This window comes from Brassica napus, chromosome C3, assembly GCF_020379485.1.
Source record: "Brassica napus cultivar Da-Ae chromosome C3, Da-Ae, whole genome shotgun sequence".
Lineage (NCBI taxonomy): Eukaryota > Viridiplantae > Streptophyta > Magnoliopsida > Brassicales > Brassicaceae > Brassica > Brassica napus.
The window spans coordinates 20,708,375-20,727,085 of NC_063446.1; the positions used below are offsets into that span (position 1 = coordinate 20,708,375).

At 36.1% G+C, this 18,711-nt stretch overlaps 3 protein-coding genes and 1 long non-coding RNA gene across 4 annotated transcripts; all 4 read right to left on the bottom strand.

Annotated features, from left to right (window-relative positions):
- Window positions 1-27: 27 nt before the first annotated feature.
- Window positions 28-4,503, bottom strand: LOC111204072. Its single transcript, XM_022698274.2, has 2 exons — window positions 2,340-4,503; window positions 28-2,153 (listed from the first exon to the last, which is right to left on the bottom strand). The coding sequence occupies exon 2, from the start codon at window positions 2,137-2,139 to the stop codon at window positions 1,699-1,701; it is 441 nt and encodes a 146-aa protein (XP_022553995.1). The 5' UTR covers window positions 2,140-2,153; window positions 2,340-4,503; the 3' UTR covers window positions 28-1,698.
- A 659-nt stretch (window positions 4,504-5,162) lies between these two features.
- LOC106448494 (ATPase 1, plasma membrane-type-like) lies at window positions 5,163-7,096 on the bottom strand. Its single transcript, XM_048749451.1, has 8 exons — window positions 7,083-7,096; window positions 6,784-6,818; window positions 6,323-6,502; window positions 6,110-6,231; window positions 5,867-6,040; window positions 5,607-5,789; window positions 5,374-5,525; window positions 5,163-5,259 (listed from the first exon to the last, which is right to left on the bottom strand). Exons 1-8 carry the CDS (start codon window positions 7,094-7,096, stop codon window positions 5,163-5,165), a joined length of 957 nt encoding a protein of 318 aa, XP_048605408.1.
- Window positions 6,313-9,568, bottom strand: LOC106378193 (vesicle-fusing ATPase-like). Its single transcript, XM_048749452.1, has 13 exons — window positions 9,462-9,568; window positions 8,937-9,104; window positions 8,748-8,856; window positions 8,404-8,503; window positions 8,267-8,322; window positions 8,019-8,084; window positions 7,858-7,940; window positions 7,550-7,683; window positions 7,220-7,430; window positions 7,083-7,142; window positions 6,922-7,011; window positions 6,652-6,818; window positions 6,313-6,555 (listed from the first exon to the last, which is right to left on the bottom strand). Exons 1-10 carry the CDS (start codon window positions 9,566-9,568, stop codon window positions 7,100-7,102), a joined length of 1,077 nt encoding a protein of 358 aa, XP_048605409.1. The 3' UTR covers window positions 6,313-6,555; window positions 6,652-6,818; window positions 6,922-7,011; window positions 7,083-7,099.
- Window positions 9,569-9,659: 91 nt separating this feature from the next.
- On the bottom strand, window positions 9,660-10,285 carry LOC125583669. The gene is made up of 3 exons (XR_007320708.1): window positions 10,198-10,285; window positions 10,009-10,117; window positions 9,660-9,764 (listed from the first exon to the last, which is right to left on the bottom strand). It is a non-coding gene; the product is annotated as an uncharacterized LOC125583669 (long non-coding RNA).
- Between the last annotated feature and the right edge of the window lie 8,426 nt (window positions 10,286-18,711).

An 18,711-nucleotide genomic window follows, 5' to 3' on the forward strand; every position in this document is an offset into this window, starting at 1 on the left:
CAAAATATGTTACTTGCAAGTTACTTGCCGCGTTCAATTACTTACTACTTACAAGTATTTATGAATTATTAGGATACATTTTCAAGTTTCTAAAAATTACTTGGTAGATAATATTCTATCAGAGAAGGTAATGAAAGTTTCTTTTGTTTACTCGACTTGGTAAAACCACGAGAGTTACTTCAAATAAAATATTTACATCTAATATATATAAAAAAAAGAAGGAACAAAATACATATATTTCGATATGAATGTATTGTTTGTTTCTTACAACAAAGAAATATATTTTTAGGGCTTTGGTTTTTATGGTTTAGTTATCATTTTTTCAGTCGTAAAACAAGCAACGAGTAATATCAAGGTGAGTTGTTAATTTTTTGTGATATTTGTTACTTGCCTTATATTTGCAAGTAGCAAAACTCAACGACTTGATACTTGACTTGACAACGACTAGTACTTGAAAATCGAGACGAATACGGGTCAAGTAACGAGTATTTGTGCCCAGCCCTACTTCGTATAGCCTATTAATGAGTGTTTTCATGAGGAATGTGAAACATAAACAACGAGTATCCTAGCTTCTGATGGGTGATTCTACATTCCCGACCCCATAACCTATTCATACATCATGAATAAGACCTCCAGACGGACTGGAACACCTATGAAATTGTCTAACGGCGCAATCTTCCTTATTCTGAGGTCCTAGTCTAAGTACTTTGGAGGGAATTTTCACTTGAGATGTGACGTCCAGACGATATGTCGGTTCAGCAGCATGGAATAGGTTCCTTGAAGATTGGTTTTGTAACATCATGAGTTGTGATATATGGAAAATGCTTAAGAAAATTGATTTGGATACCTATATCACCAAAGTTGACTTACCTTTTCCGTCACATTTTTGTTTAGAACTCCAGGGTTAAGCGTGCTTGGGCTGGAGTAGTGAAAGGATGGGTGACGTATCAAAAAGTGATTCGCGATACCATGTGAGTGAAACCAAAGCACGAGAAAAGGTCGGGGTGATTGCATGGTCAATAAACAATGATTTCGAGCCTTTGGAAAAATTAACCTACCGACCGTTGAAACATGATAGGACCCACCGACCGAGAGAGCGACCGTGGACGGTCCATTAGCCGTGGATGGTCGGGGCGTTACACGTTCATGCGCCCACCCATTGGGAACCGAAGACTACCATTATTGAGGCCGGAGGCGGGATTTTGTTTACCGGCAATTGCGGCTTTGCTTGCACAGGATACGACATCTGACCTTCTTTGTATTGGGACAATAGTTTCACCAATCGAAGGCTGGAATCAGGGCAGGCTTAAGACACGGGGCAAGGGGCTTGAGCTTCGATCGGGGCCCAACCTTTTTTGCATAAATAATGTTAAAAGGGGGTTGATTTTTTTAAAAAATTTAGGGATAAGGGCCCAAAATTTTAAATTACCCACAGATAAGCTGATCATGTCAGTGTCAGTTGCTTACGAAAATTAACTATCTTCACCAACTTCACCAATTGCTTTAGGTTTATTGATTTAATCTTACAGAAGAAGAGATGTCTTAAGCATGAATATCAACTTGTTTCATTTGAAACACTTCCTATAGTTGTCACAATACCTTCTTTTTTAATCACAGCATTTTTAAGCCATCAACCAAAAAGCATCCGGAAACAAAGTGGAAGAAGATGTGTCGGACAAATCTTACAATTAGGAAACATTAAAAATAGGTTTGCCATGGGAGATGAATCAAAACAAGACAAACACCAACCATAAAAGCAACCAAAATAGACACAAAAGCAACTGTGACAAGTGCCATGGCTCGTAGCATAGCTTTCTGTATAAGTTGAAAATCACTCTGGCGTTGTCCCCAAATGAGATGTGTTAGTGCTACAACAGAACTGAGCAGTGAAATGGTGTTGCACATCAGAAAAACCATGAATATTGCTTTCTTGATCAAACCTGGACCTGGAGCAGAACTGATGTAAAGCTTTGTACATGTGAAACCCATAACAAATGTCACAGCTGCTGCCATTATCGCAGCCCACGCAAGAAATTTGATGCCACCTTTTGAATCTTCTATATTTTGCTGGTTAGATCTTTTGCGACGCCGTGAAGCACTCGAGAGACGTGGTTGTGAAACAGCAGATCCCAAGGCCATATCCGAGTTAAACTCTGTCAAGAAGTACATAAATTGATAGGAATTTATGAGAAAAACATGTTTTTAAGAAACCAGATTCAGAAAAGAAATTTGGATGGTAAAGTTGACAAAAAGAGATCATAAACTCACGTCTTATTAAAAATTGAAATCCAAAAGGATAAACAGAACTTAAAAATCGGAAACACGCACTCAAAGATTACCTTAGACACTTTGAAATCTAGTAGACGAAAGAGGAAGAGGAAAACGTGGAAGATAATTGGGGTAGTAGCAACCACATTATTTGATCTGATCAAGTCATTGACTTAATCTCCGCAATAAAGAAAACGTCTGAACGTGCGTACCAATCAACATCCATGCTTTAGCTTGCCAAGCATGCAATAAAAACAATATAATCAAGTCGTTGAACTTTGTATTCTTTTTACGTCCACCACAAGGTACATAACCGTGATGAGTTCACCTTGATGAATAAAGGGTCTTTTTAATTGGGTTTGAATCCTTGTTGGGCCGATTGGCTCTATATACTTCACGATTTTGGATCGTGATTTGGGGTGGTATATTTTTATACATTTCTATAAAACAATGAACTGTAGTTTCAACTTTCTTCTAAAGAACAAGATCTCTAGTACTTTCTACATTTTGTAATAATAAAAAAGGGTTTTGTAATTCTAACGTCTGTGATGTTTTCTCTTTACACAATTTACTTTCACTGTTCATCTATCACCCGCGTCCACCGCTTTATGTCCTACAAATCATTCACTGCTATTAGATCTATTAATTTTAGTTATCAATTAAACAAAAAAAAGATATTCCAAACTTTTAATGAGAGACGTCACAAGAAAATTATGCTTTCAGTCTTTAAAAGTAATAGACATTTTGCCCGGGCTACGCCCGGGACTATATACAAATAACATATATTTTATATGTATATTACAATATATTACATCTATGTTATAAAATATAAATAATAAATTGAATTAAAATGAGTAAAACTCACAATTTGTTGTCTTCTACTATCTAAAATATGTATGAGATATTGAACAATGTGAAATTAATAAAGAATGTTTTAAACCTAAGTTATTCTCAAAAATATTTTTACATATTTAGTTTATTATAAAATATATTATTAATCTCAACATCACATATTTTTTTCGTTATATGTGTTATTTATATCATGTGTATGTTTTTATATGTCTCTTATTTAATATTTTATAATATTCACTGAAAATATGTGATTCTAGAGGAAGACTATGTATTTTGTGTATTTTAGATTATAAAAAAGTTTAAAAATTATATGAGATTTTATTGAAAGCTGCATCTTTATTTGAACTTTAAAAAAACTACACTTTTGTATATATGTAAATTTAATACACTTTTAGATCTGAATATTTGAAATTATTATGATATATTTTCATATCATTATTTAAATACTTAAACTAAAATTAAGTAAAATCAATTTTATTTATTTCTTTTAAAATTAATACTTTAAGTTTATACACAATATCATAGTAATAGGTATTTTATTAAAATAAATAAAATGACGCATTTTATTTGACCATATCTTTTCTTTCTTTCCTATTTTCTTATATCTACTCCTTCTAATTTTTGTTTACTTTTCTGTTGATTAAAGAAAATCAAACGTGTTTTATTGTTTTTGATCGATCTGAGGATATCCCATACTTATAGAAAGTTCTAGATTAATCTCTAAAAAGAGGTATGGTTTACGGATAGACCATCTCCCAGAGTAGTTAAATGAAGCTAAAACATAATTATATATTTCAATGGCTAAAATATTTAGGAAATAAAATACAATAATACTGTAAATTTTTGTGTTTTAGTTGAGAAATTTATCTTGAAGGGCGGAGGCAACATATGGAGAGTGGGTTTAGCTGATCCCCACTATTTAAAAAAAATATTTTTTTTGTAAAAAAAATTCTATTGATCCCATAAAAATAAATTTGGACCTCATAAAAAAATTCTGACCCGATACAAAATGTTTGTGGTTCCGCCATATGTATAGTGTTTTGGATTAGTATAGCTTACGGAAGAGATTTATGTGTTAGTAAAGTTGGTAAGAGGAATTTTTATCAGCATATTAGTAAGATTAATGTGGATATATGCTCCCCAGAAATAACTATATATGCTGCCTTTATAACCCTATTTTTAGTTTGTATAGGTTAGAAGACAAAAAAATTGTTCCGATAATAAACATTCTTTATCTAAAGATATCAAAAATCATAATATTATAATAAATATGAAAATTATATTTAGAAAGTTATAGTTTCAAATTTTTAAAATCTTAGAAAATATTTTTATTTTAAAATTTATAATATTAATTAAATATAATAGATATGTTTTAGTATTTTTATAATTTCATTTTAAAAAAAATTATTGAATATTTTTATTTTTGTATTTATATTTTTTTTTTTTTTAAATAAGAAAAAATACTACCCGCAAACGCTAGCTGGAAACAGCTTTTGATTTTAAGAGATTCAGAGCGGTTTGAAGCGATTTATAGCGGTTTGTATGATTGTTTCGAAACGCTGTCAACCGTTACCAACCGCAAAAGTTGCGTTTGCAGGTGGTAAAGGAGAAACAAGTCAAGCTTTGAGTGTGAGAAGAGATAACATGTAAGTGCATGTGTGAATTATAAAGCCCAAGCTTGAGTGCTTTCTTGTGGATAGGATAAGAAAACATATACATTGTATGTACACAAATATAAAATTTCACGTTCAGGTGTTATAATATATAAAGCTTACCCTTTATTCTATGATTTTGGCTACCCAAGCTTTGTATTTGATATTAAACTGATAATTTTTGGAAAACCAATTCAATTGCATGAACAATTTAAAATATATATATATATATATACTCTTAACGCAAAAGCCTTGTTTCTTCAAAGGCAAATGCAAAGCTCTATTTTAGAAGTTTAGGAACAATGACTAACAATTAAAAAAGAGAGCTACAGAGAGTTTTTGGGAATAGTTATGGCAGCTACAGAGAGTTTTTGGGAATAGTTATGGCAACTACAGAGTGTAGTGATGTCCTGATGTATCAATGTCCATGCCCTTTAGCTTTGCGACTGATTCAACATGTCCCTTAAATGTGTGAATCTCCCTAAGCCTGTCAAAACAAAGCATTCACCAATAAGGAGCAAGCAACTTCTAGTTTCTTCCGTTGAAATCGATTTAATCAAAGTACACTTACCTAGCTATCTAGGCCCTTTTCTTGGCTTGCTCAACGATCTGAGAAAGCTCTCTGTAACCCTCGTTCTCTGGGAAGACGTTGATCTCTTGTCTTGTCTGCAGACCGTGCTGCGTCCTTTGTTCTCTCGCCCACTCAGCTTGTCTTTCTCCAGCACCGTAATCTCTCCTGGTCGTCGGAGCGCTCTGCTCACAAAGTAACAGCAGAAGCAATGAGTATTATGTTTACCATCAAGATGTAAAAGAGAGTTAGCTGTGTGTACGTACCCTTTTGTCAAACATGCTGACCCAAGCCTTTCCACTCAAGATGTATCTAATGGCAAACTTCAAAATGTCTTGTGGGATGTATGTTAAAATACTGTAAACCCAAATCACAACAGCCCATCCCCAACCTATACCCTTCACCTTTGCAAATGTCCAGTTTGCATACACTGCAATCAAAGTAGCAATCTGCGTTTGGAAGGAAGAGTGAGATGAGTTTTTTTTCTTGAATTCTTTGAAAATATATGATGTTCTTAATTAATTACCAGTTGTGCAATGACGAATGCAATCATCAGAAGCGCCCCTGGACGTTCAACAAATGACCAACTCCTTGACCTCGTGACGAATATAAGCGCTTGGCTGATGTTACTAACTTGTAGGTACACAGCAAACATTAGTTCATCGTTATTGTCCCTGATTGACCTCACACCAAACTTGTCCTGTAAGTAAAAGGTAAGTATTAGTTTCTTACACAATATATTTATCTATACAATCTCCCTAACACATACCGAGCAGAAGTCAGTCTTGTGAATCACCCAGAAGAAAATCACACTCATAACGGCTTGGTAGCCTCCCAAGACAATTCCAGTGGCAAATATTTCATTGAGCTTCCAGCTATCAGGTTTCCTGACTGATCGAATATCATAAGTCCTTTCTGAGAAGACTCTAATGCTCCATGTGGAGTAGCAGCAGCAGCAGCGCACCAAGACCTCATGTCAGACATTGAGAACCGTTTTCCACAAGACTCCTTATCATGATGACTCCACAGAAGAGACTGGAGTGGTGATGGCTGCAAACAGCGAGCCTGAAGCTCAGCTGCATATGGTCTCCCAAGCTCAGGGAGAGGGACAGTTCAAGCTGCGTTATCCTCAAAGCAAAGTTGAGGAGGCAAATCACGTTGCCTGGTATCAAGAGGCATGCTCTTGCAGTTAGGTAACTTTAAAGAGAACAAACACTGCAGGACCAAAAACAAAGGCAACAATCAGTTCAAGAAAGATAAAACTGAACAATTACATAAGAGCACTAATGAGAAAAAGTTTAGTTAACATACCGATTGTTAAGTAGCTCAATCAGGTGAATGCAATACTTCTGGTTACCCTTTTGAATAAGTAGTGAAAGAAAGAAAGAAAGAAGAGGCAAGCGAACGAAAAAAAACACAGCGGAAAATGACAAAACCAACTACGTGACTGGTTTGAGTAGAAGTCTGAAGTATTCAGCCTGAAAGAACCACAACAATCATAAGTGTTAGTAACCATTCTTAAAATATATTATTAAGATAAAACGAATGTGCAGTGGAGTTACTCTAACAAATATCCTGTACCTGAATGACTTCCTTAGGAAATGAAAATTTTCTTCATTTCATCTAGAGTCCCACACAACGTTATCAATGGTAGCTACACAGTTAAAAAGGCTGCATACAATTAGGAAAGAGTAAGAGCATTGTACGTACTTAGTATTGTATTGAAACTAATTAATAATTACCTGAGCTGGTTCATGTTTCACCTCAGATGCATTGACCATAGCAGCAACGTCCTAGCATATCTTATGTTCAAAGGGGCATTCTATCAAGAAGTATCCAAAATCGTCAAGACCACCAAACATTTATGACAGAAAATTACCTGCAGCGCACCAGGTCATCTGTGGAGGCTCCAAAGGCAGGCTGAACTTCATGGATTGCATGGAGAAAATCCTCCATCGTGATCTTAATATTCTTTTCTTCCACTGGCTTTGTAAGATCATCCATGCTTAACTGTCTGTTTAACGCATATGATGTAGCACTTTTAACAACACCTTCAAGCTCCGCCCCACTGTAATTTTTTGTTCGAGCAGCTGCCATAAAATATTGGCATATCATGTCAGTGACACACTTATACGAGTAAGTATCTAGTCAAAAATAAAGACATGAATACATTCCATGATTTGAAGAATTATCATCTAAGAATCCATACCAAGCTCTTGGAGATTGATATCATGACCAAGGAAAGAAATTTCCTTCATCTTGTTTGTGTGAATCTGAAGAATTTGGAAACGTCCAGCTTCATCAGGAAGGCTTATCTCAACTTGAACCTCCAATCTTCCCGGCCTATAGTCAAAATAATAAAAATAAGAGGCGCATGCAGCGAATACACTTTGTATAGTACCTTCTCAAGTGAACATTAACGAAAATTTAAGGTATAAAACCTACTTCAAAAAATTGAGGTTATGTAACTGGAGGATTAAAGAATCGGTAACTATCTATTACACAAGATCGATATACCTTAAAAGAGCTTCATCAAGCAAATCCTTTCTGTTTGTCATTCCAATAAGCAAAACATTGTTCAAGGCCTCCACACCATCTATCTGGAAAAGAAGTGGTAGCCACATCCGTGAAAACACTGAATTAACAAATATTAGCAAGAGCCAAGATCTTTGACTGACCTTTGTCAAAAGCTGGTTCACAATACTATCATGGACACCTGTGCCATCTCTGGTCGAGCCTCTTGACTGAAAATTACAAAGCATAGAATTGTAATTATTTTGTTTAAAACTCTTATAACCAGCAGATCATGACAATCAATATCCAAACTCTATTAACCGGAATCAATGGGGCTGGTCGTCATACTTAAAAACATATTTACAACTTCAAGCTAGCAAAATTTATCTACTGTATAGTCAAAGTCGCATACCTTACAAATAGCATCGATTTCATCAAATATAATGACGTGTAACTCACTCGCATCACCTGAGAAATAAAATAAGAGTGCCTCATTAGCACATACGTAGAAAAAGAAAACACAGATCAAGGAGAACAATTTTTTCTTACCAAGGGTCCTCTGGTCTTGCTCAGCATCAGCAAATAAGTCTCTTACATTCTTTTCTGTCTCACCAACAAACTTGCTCAGCACCTCAGGACCATTAACGATCTATTATGCCAGCAAAATAAAACCAGAAGCATTAAACATGTTGGTTTCTGGAACAATAGCACTGAATCAACTAAGAAACTAAGTTAATCAAACATTAAAAGAAAGTAAATCAGTTGTAGCAAACAAAAGCTGGAGATTTACGCTACTAATGTATGAAGAAAACTAAACAGACAGTAACAGGTTCTCGCAAAAGGGAGACCACCTATAAGTGTAACAAAGTTCATCACACAGTGATCAGAAATACCTTTGGATCCTTTCCATTCAGCATCTTTCCAATTTGCCGTGCCATAAGGGTTTTTCCTGTACCAGGAGGTCCAAAAAGAAGCATTCCCTTAACGTGCTTTATCCCCAATCTACACGATCAAGAAAAAATAACATAAAAGGAAAATCCATAACGAAAGTCTAACATTTGCTTAAAGATAAATCACAGAACCTGCTCGTGACATGAGGTGGAAATACACGAGACGCAAAAGCTCTTCTAAATATATCAGCAAACTCTGCACCCAGACCACCTATGCCCCTTTGATGGAGGTTTGATTGCACAGACTTGAGGCGATAAACAGAAGGAAGTGGAAAAGACGAAGGAGATGAGATCGGCTGTCTGCGCAAGAGAGAAGGAAGCTAGGGTTTGTCGATGCGCTGGTGATTCTCGTGTCGTCTAAATTATGGGGCTTATGGGCCAAATCTATCAAGAAAGGACAAACAATTCCCGTGTCGTCTAAGCTATGGGCCTTATGGGCCAATTCGATCTAGAAAGAATAAACTTTGTTAGCCCAATTTAATCTGACGTGGAAGAAACAGGCACCCGATTGGTCAAATTTTAATGCCCACGTGGACGCTTTCCCTGATCAGTGAACATTAACAAAAATTAAGGTATAAAACCTACTTCAAAACATTGAGGTTATGTAACTGGAGGATTAAAGAATCGGTAACTATCTATTACACAAGATCGATATACCTTAAAAGAGATTCATCAAGCAAATCCTTTCTGTTTGTCATTCCAATAAGCAAAACATTGTTCAAGGCCTCCACACCATCTATCTGGAAAAGAAGTGGTAGCCACATCCGTGAAAACACCGAATTAACAAATATTAGCAAGAGCCAAGATCTTTGACTGACCTTTGTCAAAAGCTGGTTCACAATACTACAATTTTTTCTTACCAAGGGTCCTCTGGTCTTGCTCAGCATCAGCAAATAAGTCTCTTACATTATTTTCTGTCTCACCAACAAACTTGCTCAGCACCTCAGGACCATTAACGATCTATTATGCCAGCAAAATAAAACCAGAAGCATTAAACATGTTGGTTTCTGGAACAATAGCAGTGAATCAACTAAGAAACTAAGTTAATCAAACATTAAAAGAAAGTAAATCAGTTGTAGCAAACAAAAGCTGGAGATTTACGCTACTAATGTATGAAGAAAACTAAACAGACAGTAACAGGTTCTCGCAAAAGGGAGACCACCTATAAGTGTAACAAAGTTCATCACACAGTGATCAGAAATACCTTTGGATCCTTTCCATTCAGCATCTTTCCAATTTGCCGTGCCATAAGGGTTTTTCCTGTACCAGGAGGTCCAAAAAGAAGCATTCCCTTAACGTGCTTTATCCCCAATCTACACGATCAAGAAAAAATAACATAAAAGGAAAATCCATAACGAAAGTCTAACATTTGCTTAAAGATAAATCACAGAACCTGCTCGTGACATGAGGTGGAAATACACGAGACGCAAAAGCTCTTCTAAATATATCAGCAAACTCTGCACCCAGACCACCTATGCCCCTTTGATGGAGGTTTGATTGCACAGACTTGAGGCGATAAACAGAAGGAAGTGGAAAAGACGAAGGAGATGAGATCGGCTGTCTGCGCAAGAGAGAAGGAAGCTAGGGTTTGTCGATGCGCTGGTGATTCTCGTGTCGTCTAAATTATGGGGCTTATGGGCCAAATCTATCAAGAAAGGACAAACAATTCCCGTGTCGTCTAAGCTATGGGCCTTATGGGCCAATTCGATCTAGAAAGAATAAACTTTGTTAGCCCAATTTAATCTGACGTGGAAGAAACAGGCACCCGATTGGTCAAATTTTAATGCCCACGTGGACGCTTTCCCTGATCAGTGAACATTAACAAAAATTAAGGTATAAAACCTACTTCAAAACATTGAGGTTATGTAACTGGAGGATTAAAGAATCGGTAACTATCTATTACACAAGATCGATATACCTTAAAAGAGATTCATCAAGCAAATCCTTTCTGTTTGTCATTCCAATAAGCAAAACATTGTTCAAGGCCTCCACACCATCTATCTGGAAAAGAAGTGGTAGCCACATCCGTGAAAACACCGAATTAACAAATATTAGCAAGAGCCAAGATCTTTGACTGACCTTTGTCAAAAGCTGGTTCACAATACTACAATTTTTTCTTACCAAGGGTCCTCTGGTCTTGCTCAGCATCAGCAAATAAGTCTCTTACATTATTTTCTGTCTCACCAACAAACTTGCTCAGCACCTCAGGACCATTAACGATCTATTATGCCAGCAAAATAAAACCAGAAGCATTAAACATGTTGGTTTCTGGAACAATAGCAGTGAATCAACTAAGAAACTAAGTTAATCAAACATTAAAAGAAAGTAAATCAGTTGTAGCAAACAAAAGCTGGAGATTTACGCTACTAATGTATGAAGAAAACTAAACAGACAGTAACAGGTTCTCGCAAAAGGGAGACCACCTATAAGTGTAACAAAGTTCATCACACAGTGATCAGAAATACCTTTGGATCCTTTCCATTCAGCATCTTTCCAATTTGCCGTGCCATAAGGGTTTTTCCTGTACCAGGAGGTCCAAAAAGAAGCATTCCCTTAACGTGCTTTATCCCCAATCTACACGATCAAGAAAAACTAACATAAAAGGAAAATCCATAACGAAAGTCTAACATTTGCTTAAAGATAAATCACAGAACCTGCTCGTGACATGACACAGACTTGGGACGATAAACAGAAGGAAGTGGAAAAGACGAAGGAGATGAGATCGGCTGTCTGCGCAAGAGAGAAGGAAGCTAGGGTTTGTCGATGCGCTGGTGATTCCCGTGTCGTCTAAATTATGGGGCTTATGGGCCAAATCTATCAAGAAAGGACAAACAATTCCCGTGTCGTCTAAGCTATGGGCCTTATGGGCCAATTCGATCTAGAAAGAACAAACTTTGTTAGCCCAATTTAATATGACGTGGAAGAAACAGGCAACCCGATTGGTCAAATTTTAATGCCCACGTGGACGCTTTCCCTGATCAGATTATCCTCCTTTTAGTATTATAAATCACATAACCTGCTCGTGACATGAGGTGGAAATACACGAGACGCAAAAGCTCTTCTAAATATATCAGCAAACTCTGCACCCAGACCACCTATGCCCCTTTGATGGAGGTTTGATTGCACAGACTTGAGACGATAAACAGAAGGAAGTGGAAAAGACGAAGGAGATGAGATCGGCTGTCTGCGCAAGAGAGAAGGAAGCCAGGGTTTGTCGATGCGCTGGTGATTCCCGTGTCGTCTAAATTATGGGGCTTATGGGCCAAATCTATCAAGAAAGGACAAACAATTCCCGTGTCGTCTAAGCTATGGGCCTTATGGGCCAATTCGATCTAGAAAGAACAAACTTTGTTAGCCCAATTTAATCTGACATGGAAGAAACAGGCAACCCGATTGGTCAAATTTTAATGCCCACGTGGACGCTTTCCCTGATCAGATTATCCTCCTTTTAGTATTGTATATATATATATATACCTCCTAAAACAGATTATTTGTAAATAATAATTCAAAATTTTAGATGGAATTTGTGGTTGAAAACGTCTTTAGAGTTCAGAATCGTTACACTCATCATTTTTAGAGGGTTCGTGCATGAAACGTTTAACGGTTTAGTCTTGCATTTGGACATAACGAATTATTTATCTGATAGTAGATTTATCAGATGATAGCCATAAAGCTATTTGATCAAAAAAAAAAAAGCCATAAAGCTCAAACGACCCAATGTAAATTAAAAGATACATATTTAATATATAACATTGATAGCAAAATAAAACAAAACCTTTTACCAAAAGTGGTGCAGAGGTTCTAAAAGGATAGCTAGGCTCTAATTTAATTAAGATCTTAAAAACTTTAAAGAAAAACCAAAAAAAGCAGAAGAAAATAAAAGGGAGTACCCATGATAGGGCTATGATACATCTACTCTACAAAGTTGAGTTTTTCATGATGATAGTGTTAACAAGAGTTATGGGAATCATTCTGGATGCACATGGATGATGAGATATTATATTCTTCTACTTACTCCAAGAATCAAGTTTTCGTCAAAACAGCTTTAAGTGTTCTTCCAACTCCTTCACACATAGAGAAAAATGATATATGTGTTCTTGCTACCTTTCTTGCAACCCATTCATGTGGAGGAACCATGCGACCATCATCATCATCATCATCATCATGAGAATGCAAATTATGACTACTCCTTTAGTTGCTCTTAGTGTTTCCATAAACCTTGCACCAATCAGGGACATTAATAGATACAGATGACTGTTTTGCCCCTTTGACCTCGCTTCTGTGAATGTTTTTTTTTTTTTTTGGTGTAAATGTTAAGATTTATACCAGGCTTTTATGTTTTTTAAGGTTGTGGAGATCCACTTATTACAAAAGAGGAAAGCAAGATCAGAGAAGGAAATATAACAAAGCTAAGGAGGCCGATAGGTGAGGGAGAAGAATAGCTGGAGCAGCGACGGAGACTGTGGTCTTGAAGGAGAGATAGAGAGGAGCCGATCCCTGATGAGCCTATCAACACGCGAGATCACCCCTGCTTCTGAAGTGGCAACCTGCTTGAAAATGCGAGAATTCCTCTCCCGCCAGATGCAGTAAACAATAACCTGCATCAACAATTTAATCACCACTCGCAACTGAGGAGAGACAGCGATGATATCAGCAACCTCAAGCATAGACGACGGAGCAGCTTGCCAAGCGCTTCCAGAGAAGTGAGACCAGACAGCTGAGACATATGGGCACAAAAAGAATAAGTGGTGATGGGATTCATGTCCAGAAGAGCACATGACGCAAAGCGTAGGGACATTCATGCCCCACGAGGACAATCTATCTTTAGTAGGTAGTCTGGAGAGTACTGCCATCCAAGCTACAAAGGAACATCTTGGAATCTCTTCTTTAAACCATATCAGATCCTACCAAGGGACCTCAGGAGCTCTCTCTCTCTGATACAGTGCCATGTTGCTTTAGAAGAAAACTTTGGAACAAAATGATCAGCTCCATTACGCCAAAGATACTTGTCATCACCCCTATCCGAGTGAGGTGGGGCCATGGTTGAGAGCACAATCTGCAAAGTCACTGCCTCTTCAGATCTTGCTGGAGGAAGAAACCAGTTTCCATCTACCACTGCTCTGATAACCGGAGCTTCACAGTTGATCGGAAGATCTCGTGGACCTCTAGCTCCCAAAGCCAAGATCAATGGCCCCAAATCTGTCCAAGAGTCGTGCCAAAAACTTGCAGTACATCCATCTCCAACACTACATCTCATGAACTCTCTCACCCTTTCTCTCGCTCTGATCATGCTCCGAACAGTTGGAGAGACTCTTTGAGAATCTGGTATAGTCCAATAGCAATGGTTAGTGAACACATTAGCCTTGAGCCAAGCAACCCACAAGGAGCCTTCATCAGAAAAATAATTCCACACTCTTTTCAACTCAAAGACCATTTGAAATTCCTCCAGCCTTCTCAATCCCAGACCCCCCTCCTTCTTTGGCTTGCAGATACTAGCCCAGCTGCCGAAGTAGTACTATTTTTCCACAGAAACGCCGAACATAACGAGTCAATTTTTTCATAAAACCGCTTAGGCAGGGCAAAGACCGAACTCCAGAAATTTACCATCCCATACACTACTGAGGATACTAGTTGAACTTTCCCTGCAAATGACAAAGTCTTAGCAGTCCAAGAATGCAATTTAGCGGTGATGCGTTCAAGAAACGGCTGGAGAGTGGCGAAGCTGATTCTACTAGGATTTAAAGGTAGACCCAGATACCTAGTAGGGAAAGTTCCTATTCGGAACCCCGAGATGTCACTGATCACAGAAGCTTCGACCTCAGAATAACCCCCAAAAAAAATTTCAGACTTTTCAGGATTCATGTCTAGGCCTGTCCATTCTTTAAAGACAGATAGAACCTTTTTAATACCTGATATGGAGTGCCTAGACCCATCAGAGAAAACCAACAGGTCATCTGCAAAAAGCAAGTGTGTGATCCTTGGTTCATGACAATTTGGGTGCAGTCGAATGTCTCCGTCATCTACTGCTTTTTCTAGCAGTTTTGATAGCACTTCCATGATCAAGATAAAGAGGTATGGGGAGATGGAGTCTCCTTGTCTCAGACCTTTCTTACCGGGAAAGAAGCCGGCGAGTTCACCATTGATGGCAACTGAGAAGCGAGGAGAAGTTATACACTCTTTTATCCAAGTGACAAATAGAAGAGGAAAGTCTTGAGCCGCTAGCAGTTTCAAGATGAAATCCCAAGAGACCGTGTCAAAAGCCTTCCTAATATCCACTTTCAGCATACAACTTCTCCGACAGCGCGGGGACTTGTATGTTCTGATCAATTCCGAGGCGAGAAGAACATTTTCACCCAAGCTACGACCTTTAAGGAAAGCCGCTTGATTCATGGAGATACAAGACCGCATGATAGGTTTCAGTCTATTTGCTAAGATCTTTGTGATGACCTTGTACACTATGTTACAGCAGCTGATAGGCCTATAGTCTTGAAGTTTGCAAGCTTCGTCAGATTTTGGAATCAGCACAATAGTGGTTGTATTAAGGTCCTTGAGTAAACGGCCATTCCTGAAGAACTCCCCAATTGCAGCAATAACATCAGACCCCACACAGTCCCACACAGCTCAATTCCCGTGTCATCTAAGCTATGGGCCTTATGGTGAGGATGCAACAAAAGTAGAATAAGATGGAGAAGAGAAATGACTTTTGGATTGTTTTATTTCAAGACTTGATGTTTCTCCTTCTCTCAAAACTGACCACACGTCTTCTTCTTGAAACTCTTCTTCCCCTTCTACTCTCATTGCCGGATCTCTTCTGCTACTAGATTGGCTTCTACTGGCTCGTGGGTCCATAGTTGGATAGATGGAGAGAAAAAATATAAGATCATATCAGCAAATAATGAGTTGAGACAAGAAATAAATTCTTCAACTAGTAATGCAAATGCTTTTTGCTTTTTAAAGAGCTCTTTTTATGTAGGCTTTGAATGAGATGCAGATTAACATGCAGATTTATTGCAGAACATTAATTTTGCAGATTTTTCTGCATTTGAATTTCATTCATCTTTTTAAATGGAGAACAAAAATACACAGTTAAATCTGCATGCGGATTCATTTTAGAAAGTAAATTAATGATCTGCAAATAATGAAGGAAATGTGTTGGGCAGCTTGCTGGAGACCAATCATGTGTTTTTGATTTTTTTTCTTCATTAATTCTTTATTAATAATTCTATACAACTCATTTGATTCATTTTAAAATTAAAGATAAACTCTTTTAAAATTATAGTTAAATAGTTTATTTCATTTGTTATCTTAAGTCATAATTTATTTTAGACAATTTTTTAATAACAATGATTTAAAAAATATATTATTTATTTGTATAGTATATCCTTTATAAACTATTGTGATACAATAATATATATATTTAGTTTACATATCACAATTATTATAAAAAATCTGTCTACAGAATTATTTTTAAAACAAAGAACTATTTTGAATTGTATATTGCAATGAATTACAAATACTTTTATAGATTTAAAATTTGAATTAAATGTTCAATTATTTTCAATGAAAGTTTCTAAGTTTTCCAACAAATATATTATAATGCATTCATCCATTTATATTTTAAGTTTAATTAAATTTGTATTTTTTTAAGAACTATCTTAAAATATTTTTAATCTTTTTAACAGTCAGTCTAGTTTTGGGAATATTATTCGAAACCCTAAATCACAATAAAACATAAACGAAACTAAGACTAGACCAAATTTTAAAAAAAAAAAAAATAAATGAGTACTATTTCTTTAAATCTGAAAAGTCAAAACCAAACCAAAATCAAATGTATACCTGAATATCCAAAATATAATAAAATACTAATTTTTTTTAATTTTGAAATTGCTATAATATAATTAACAAATAAAAAATTATGTAAAACATCTGACATATTTGAATATTTTCATTTTAGGGTTTTAGCTCGTGAACATGTTTTTTTGTTTTTGCTTTAAAATCAAAGTAAATCAGAACCATTTTTAGTTAACATAAACCCTACATTAATTATTCAAACTGATCCGTTTTAAAATTGTTGGTTCCTAAACGAGTCCTAAAGATTCTAATTTGAATAGTTAAACCAATCCGAACTATTTGATTACTGTTTTTATATAACATTCATAAAAATAGTTAAATATAAATTATATTTGTAATAGTTAAATACCATTTATTATAACATATGCATGAATTATTTTATGACATCCATTCAAATGAAAAAAAAATCAAAATATGTTTGAATTAGTTAATTTAATAAATTATGAAAACTTATGTTACAGATAAATTAAAGTTTATGACTAATAATATTCAATATTAGTTTGATATGTATTTATTCTGCTTGATTTGCATGATCTGTATTTGTTCTGCTTTAACTGCATTTTTTTATCTACGTGAGAGAGAGAGAGCATTAAACCATCTCTTTTACTGTTAAATGAAAGAGGAATACAAGTCAAATATATGTAAGAAAATTTTGTTGTAAGTAAAAAAAGGATAAGTTAGGTTGCCTAACTTTATAAGCTCTTTTTACAAGAGAATGTTTTATTTTAAAGACCAAGTAAAGCATGGAAAACAAATAAATCTATGACTTTCTATATTAGACATCAAAATTATTCATAACACTTATACTTGACCATTATACCAAAATAATTTTGAAACACCGTAGATGTTGCATCGTTAAAAACCTTACCAAAAAAACTCAAAACTATGGTTAATGGAACATGATTCCAACGCGTAATTATTTCCCCTCATGTGTACATACACTAGATCTGAGACAACGTAATCCAATTAGACGAACTAACTTCTTAGAAATAGCAATGGGTAATGCCTTGTTGAATAAATAACCAAACTGTCATTTGAATGAAAATGTAGGACACAAACATCGCCATTTTCTGCATTGTATGGGTCTTTGTTATGATTTAATCATTTTCTTTGATTCTCTTGATCTCGAGGACTTTAGAACAATTATAGACTTCTTTCTTTTAAATCTTAATATCCATATCATGTGTCTATCATTTGTGTGTTCTTTGTTACCTCGTTAAAACTTTATCTTGCAGAGAAGAGACATAGAGAGAAAGTATCTTATAATGCAGAGAGAAGTGAAGAAACAAGGGTGCGGTCACCTATTTCGGAAGTCGGCATAATTATTAGGCCTATTGGATCTAGAGCGCCGCTTATCTTCCCGCGTTTTTGGAAGCAATGATTCCACTGAGATCGAATGCATCTCTCATAGATGAACAGGAGGACTTACTGTTGGAGATGAATTGTGTCATTCCACAAGGCACGTCGAATAAAGAGAGCTCGGCCCGAAGTTTTGATGACCATGAGACTTGGCATAGGTGCTCGGTCCGTTAAGCTTGAAAACCAGGAGACTCGACTCAGGTGCTCGGTCCATTAAGTTTGGCTCAGTTCATTAAGTCAAACCGACTTAGGGAAAAGAAATGAAGAGGTTTCCGTATAAAAGAGGGATAAGGTAGACAAAGTAGGACATTCAGACTTCACTACAAAGGTTGACTGCTAGAAACTAGGGTTTTCTCTAATTTAGCTTAATCTTACTGATTTGTATTTTCTGGCAGACTCCACTGCTGTCTATTTTTTTTTCACACAAGCATTGTAACATACTTCTGTTTGATCGATAAAACGCATTTGAAATAACCCACAATCTGAGTTTTGTTCATCTCCTAAGAACCGATCCAACTCAGATTCGATACTAGTCAATTTAAACGCAAAAGAAATTGTATGTAAGTGGGAGTTAACCTTTGCCGAAAAGTTACAAATGGAGTTAGCCATCACCTCTACGTTCTAACCATCTACATTATATAATATATTCATTTTTAATGTAGTATTTCTAGTTTATCTCTTAGGATGATTGTTTGTT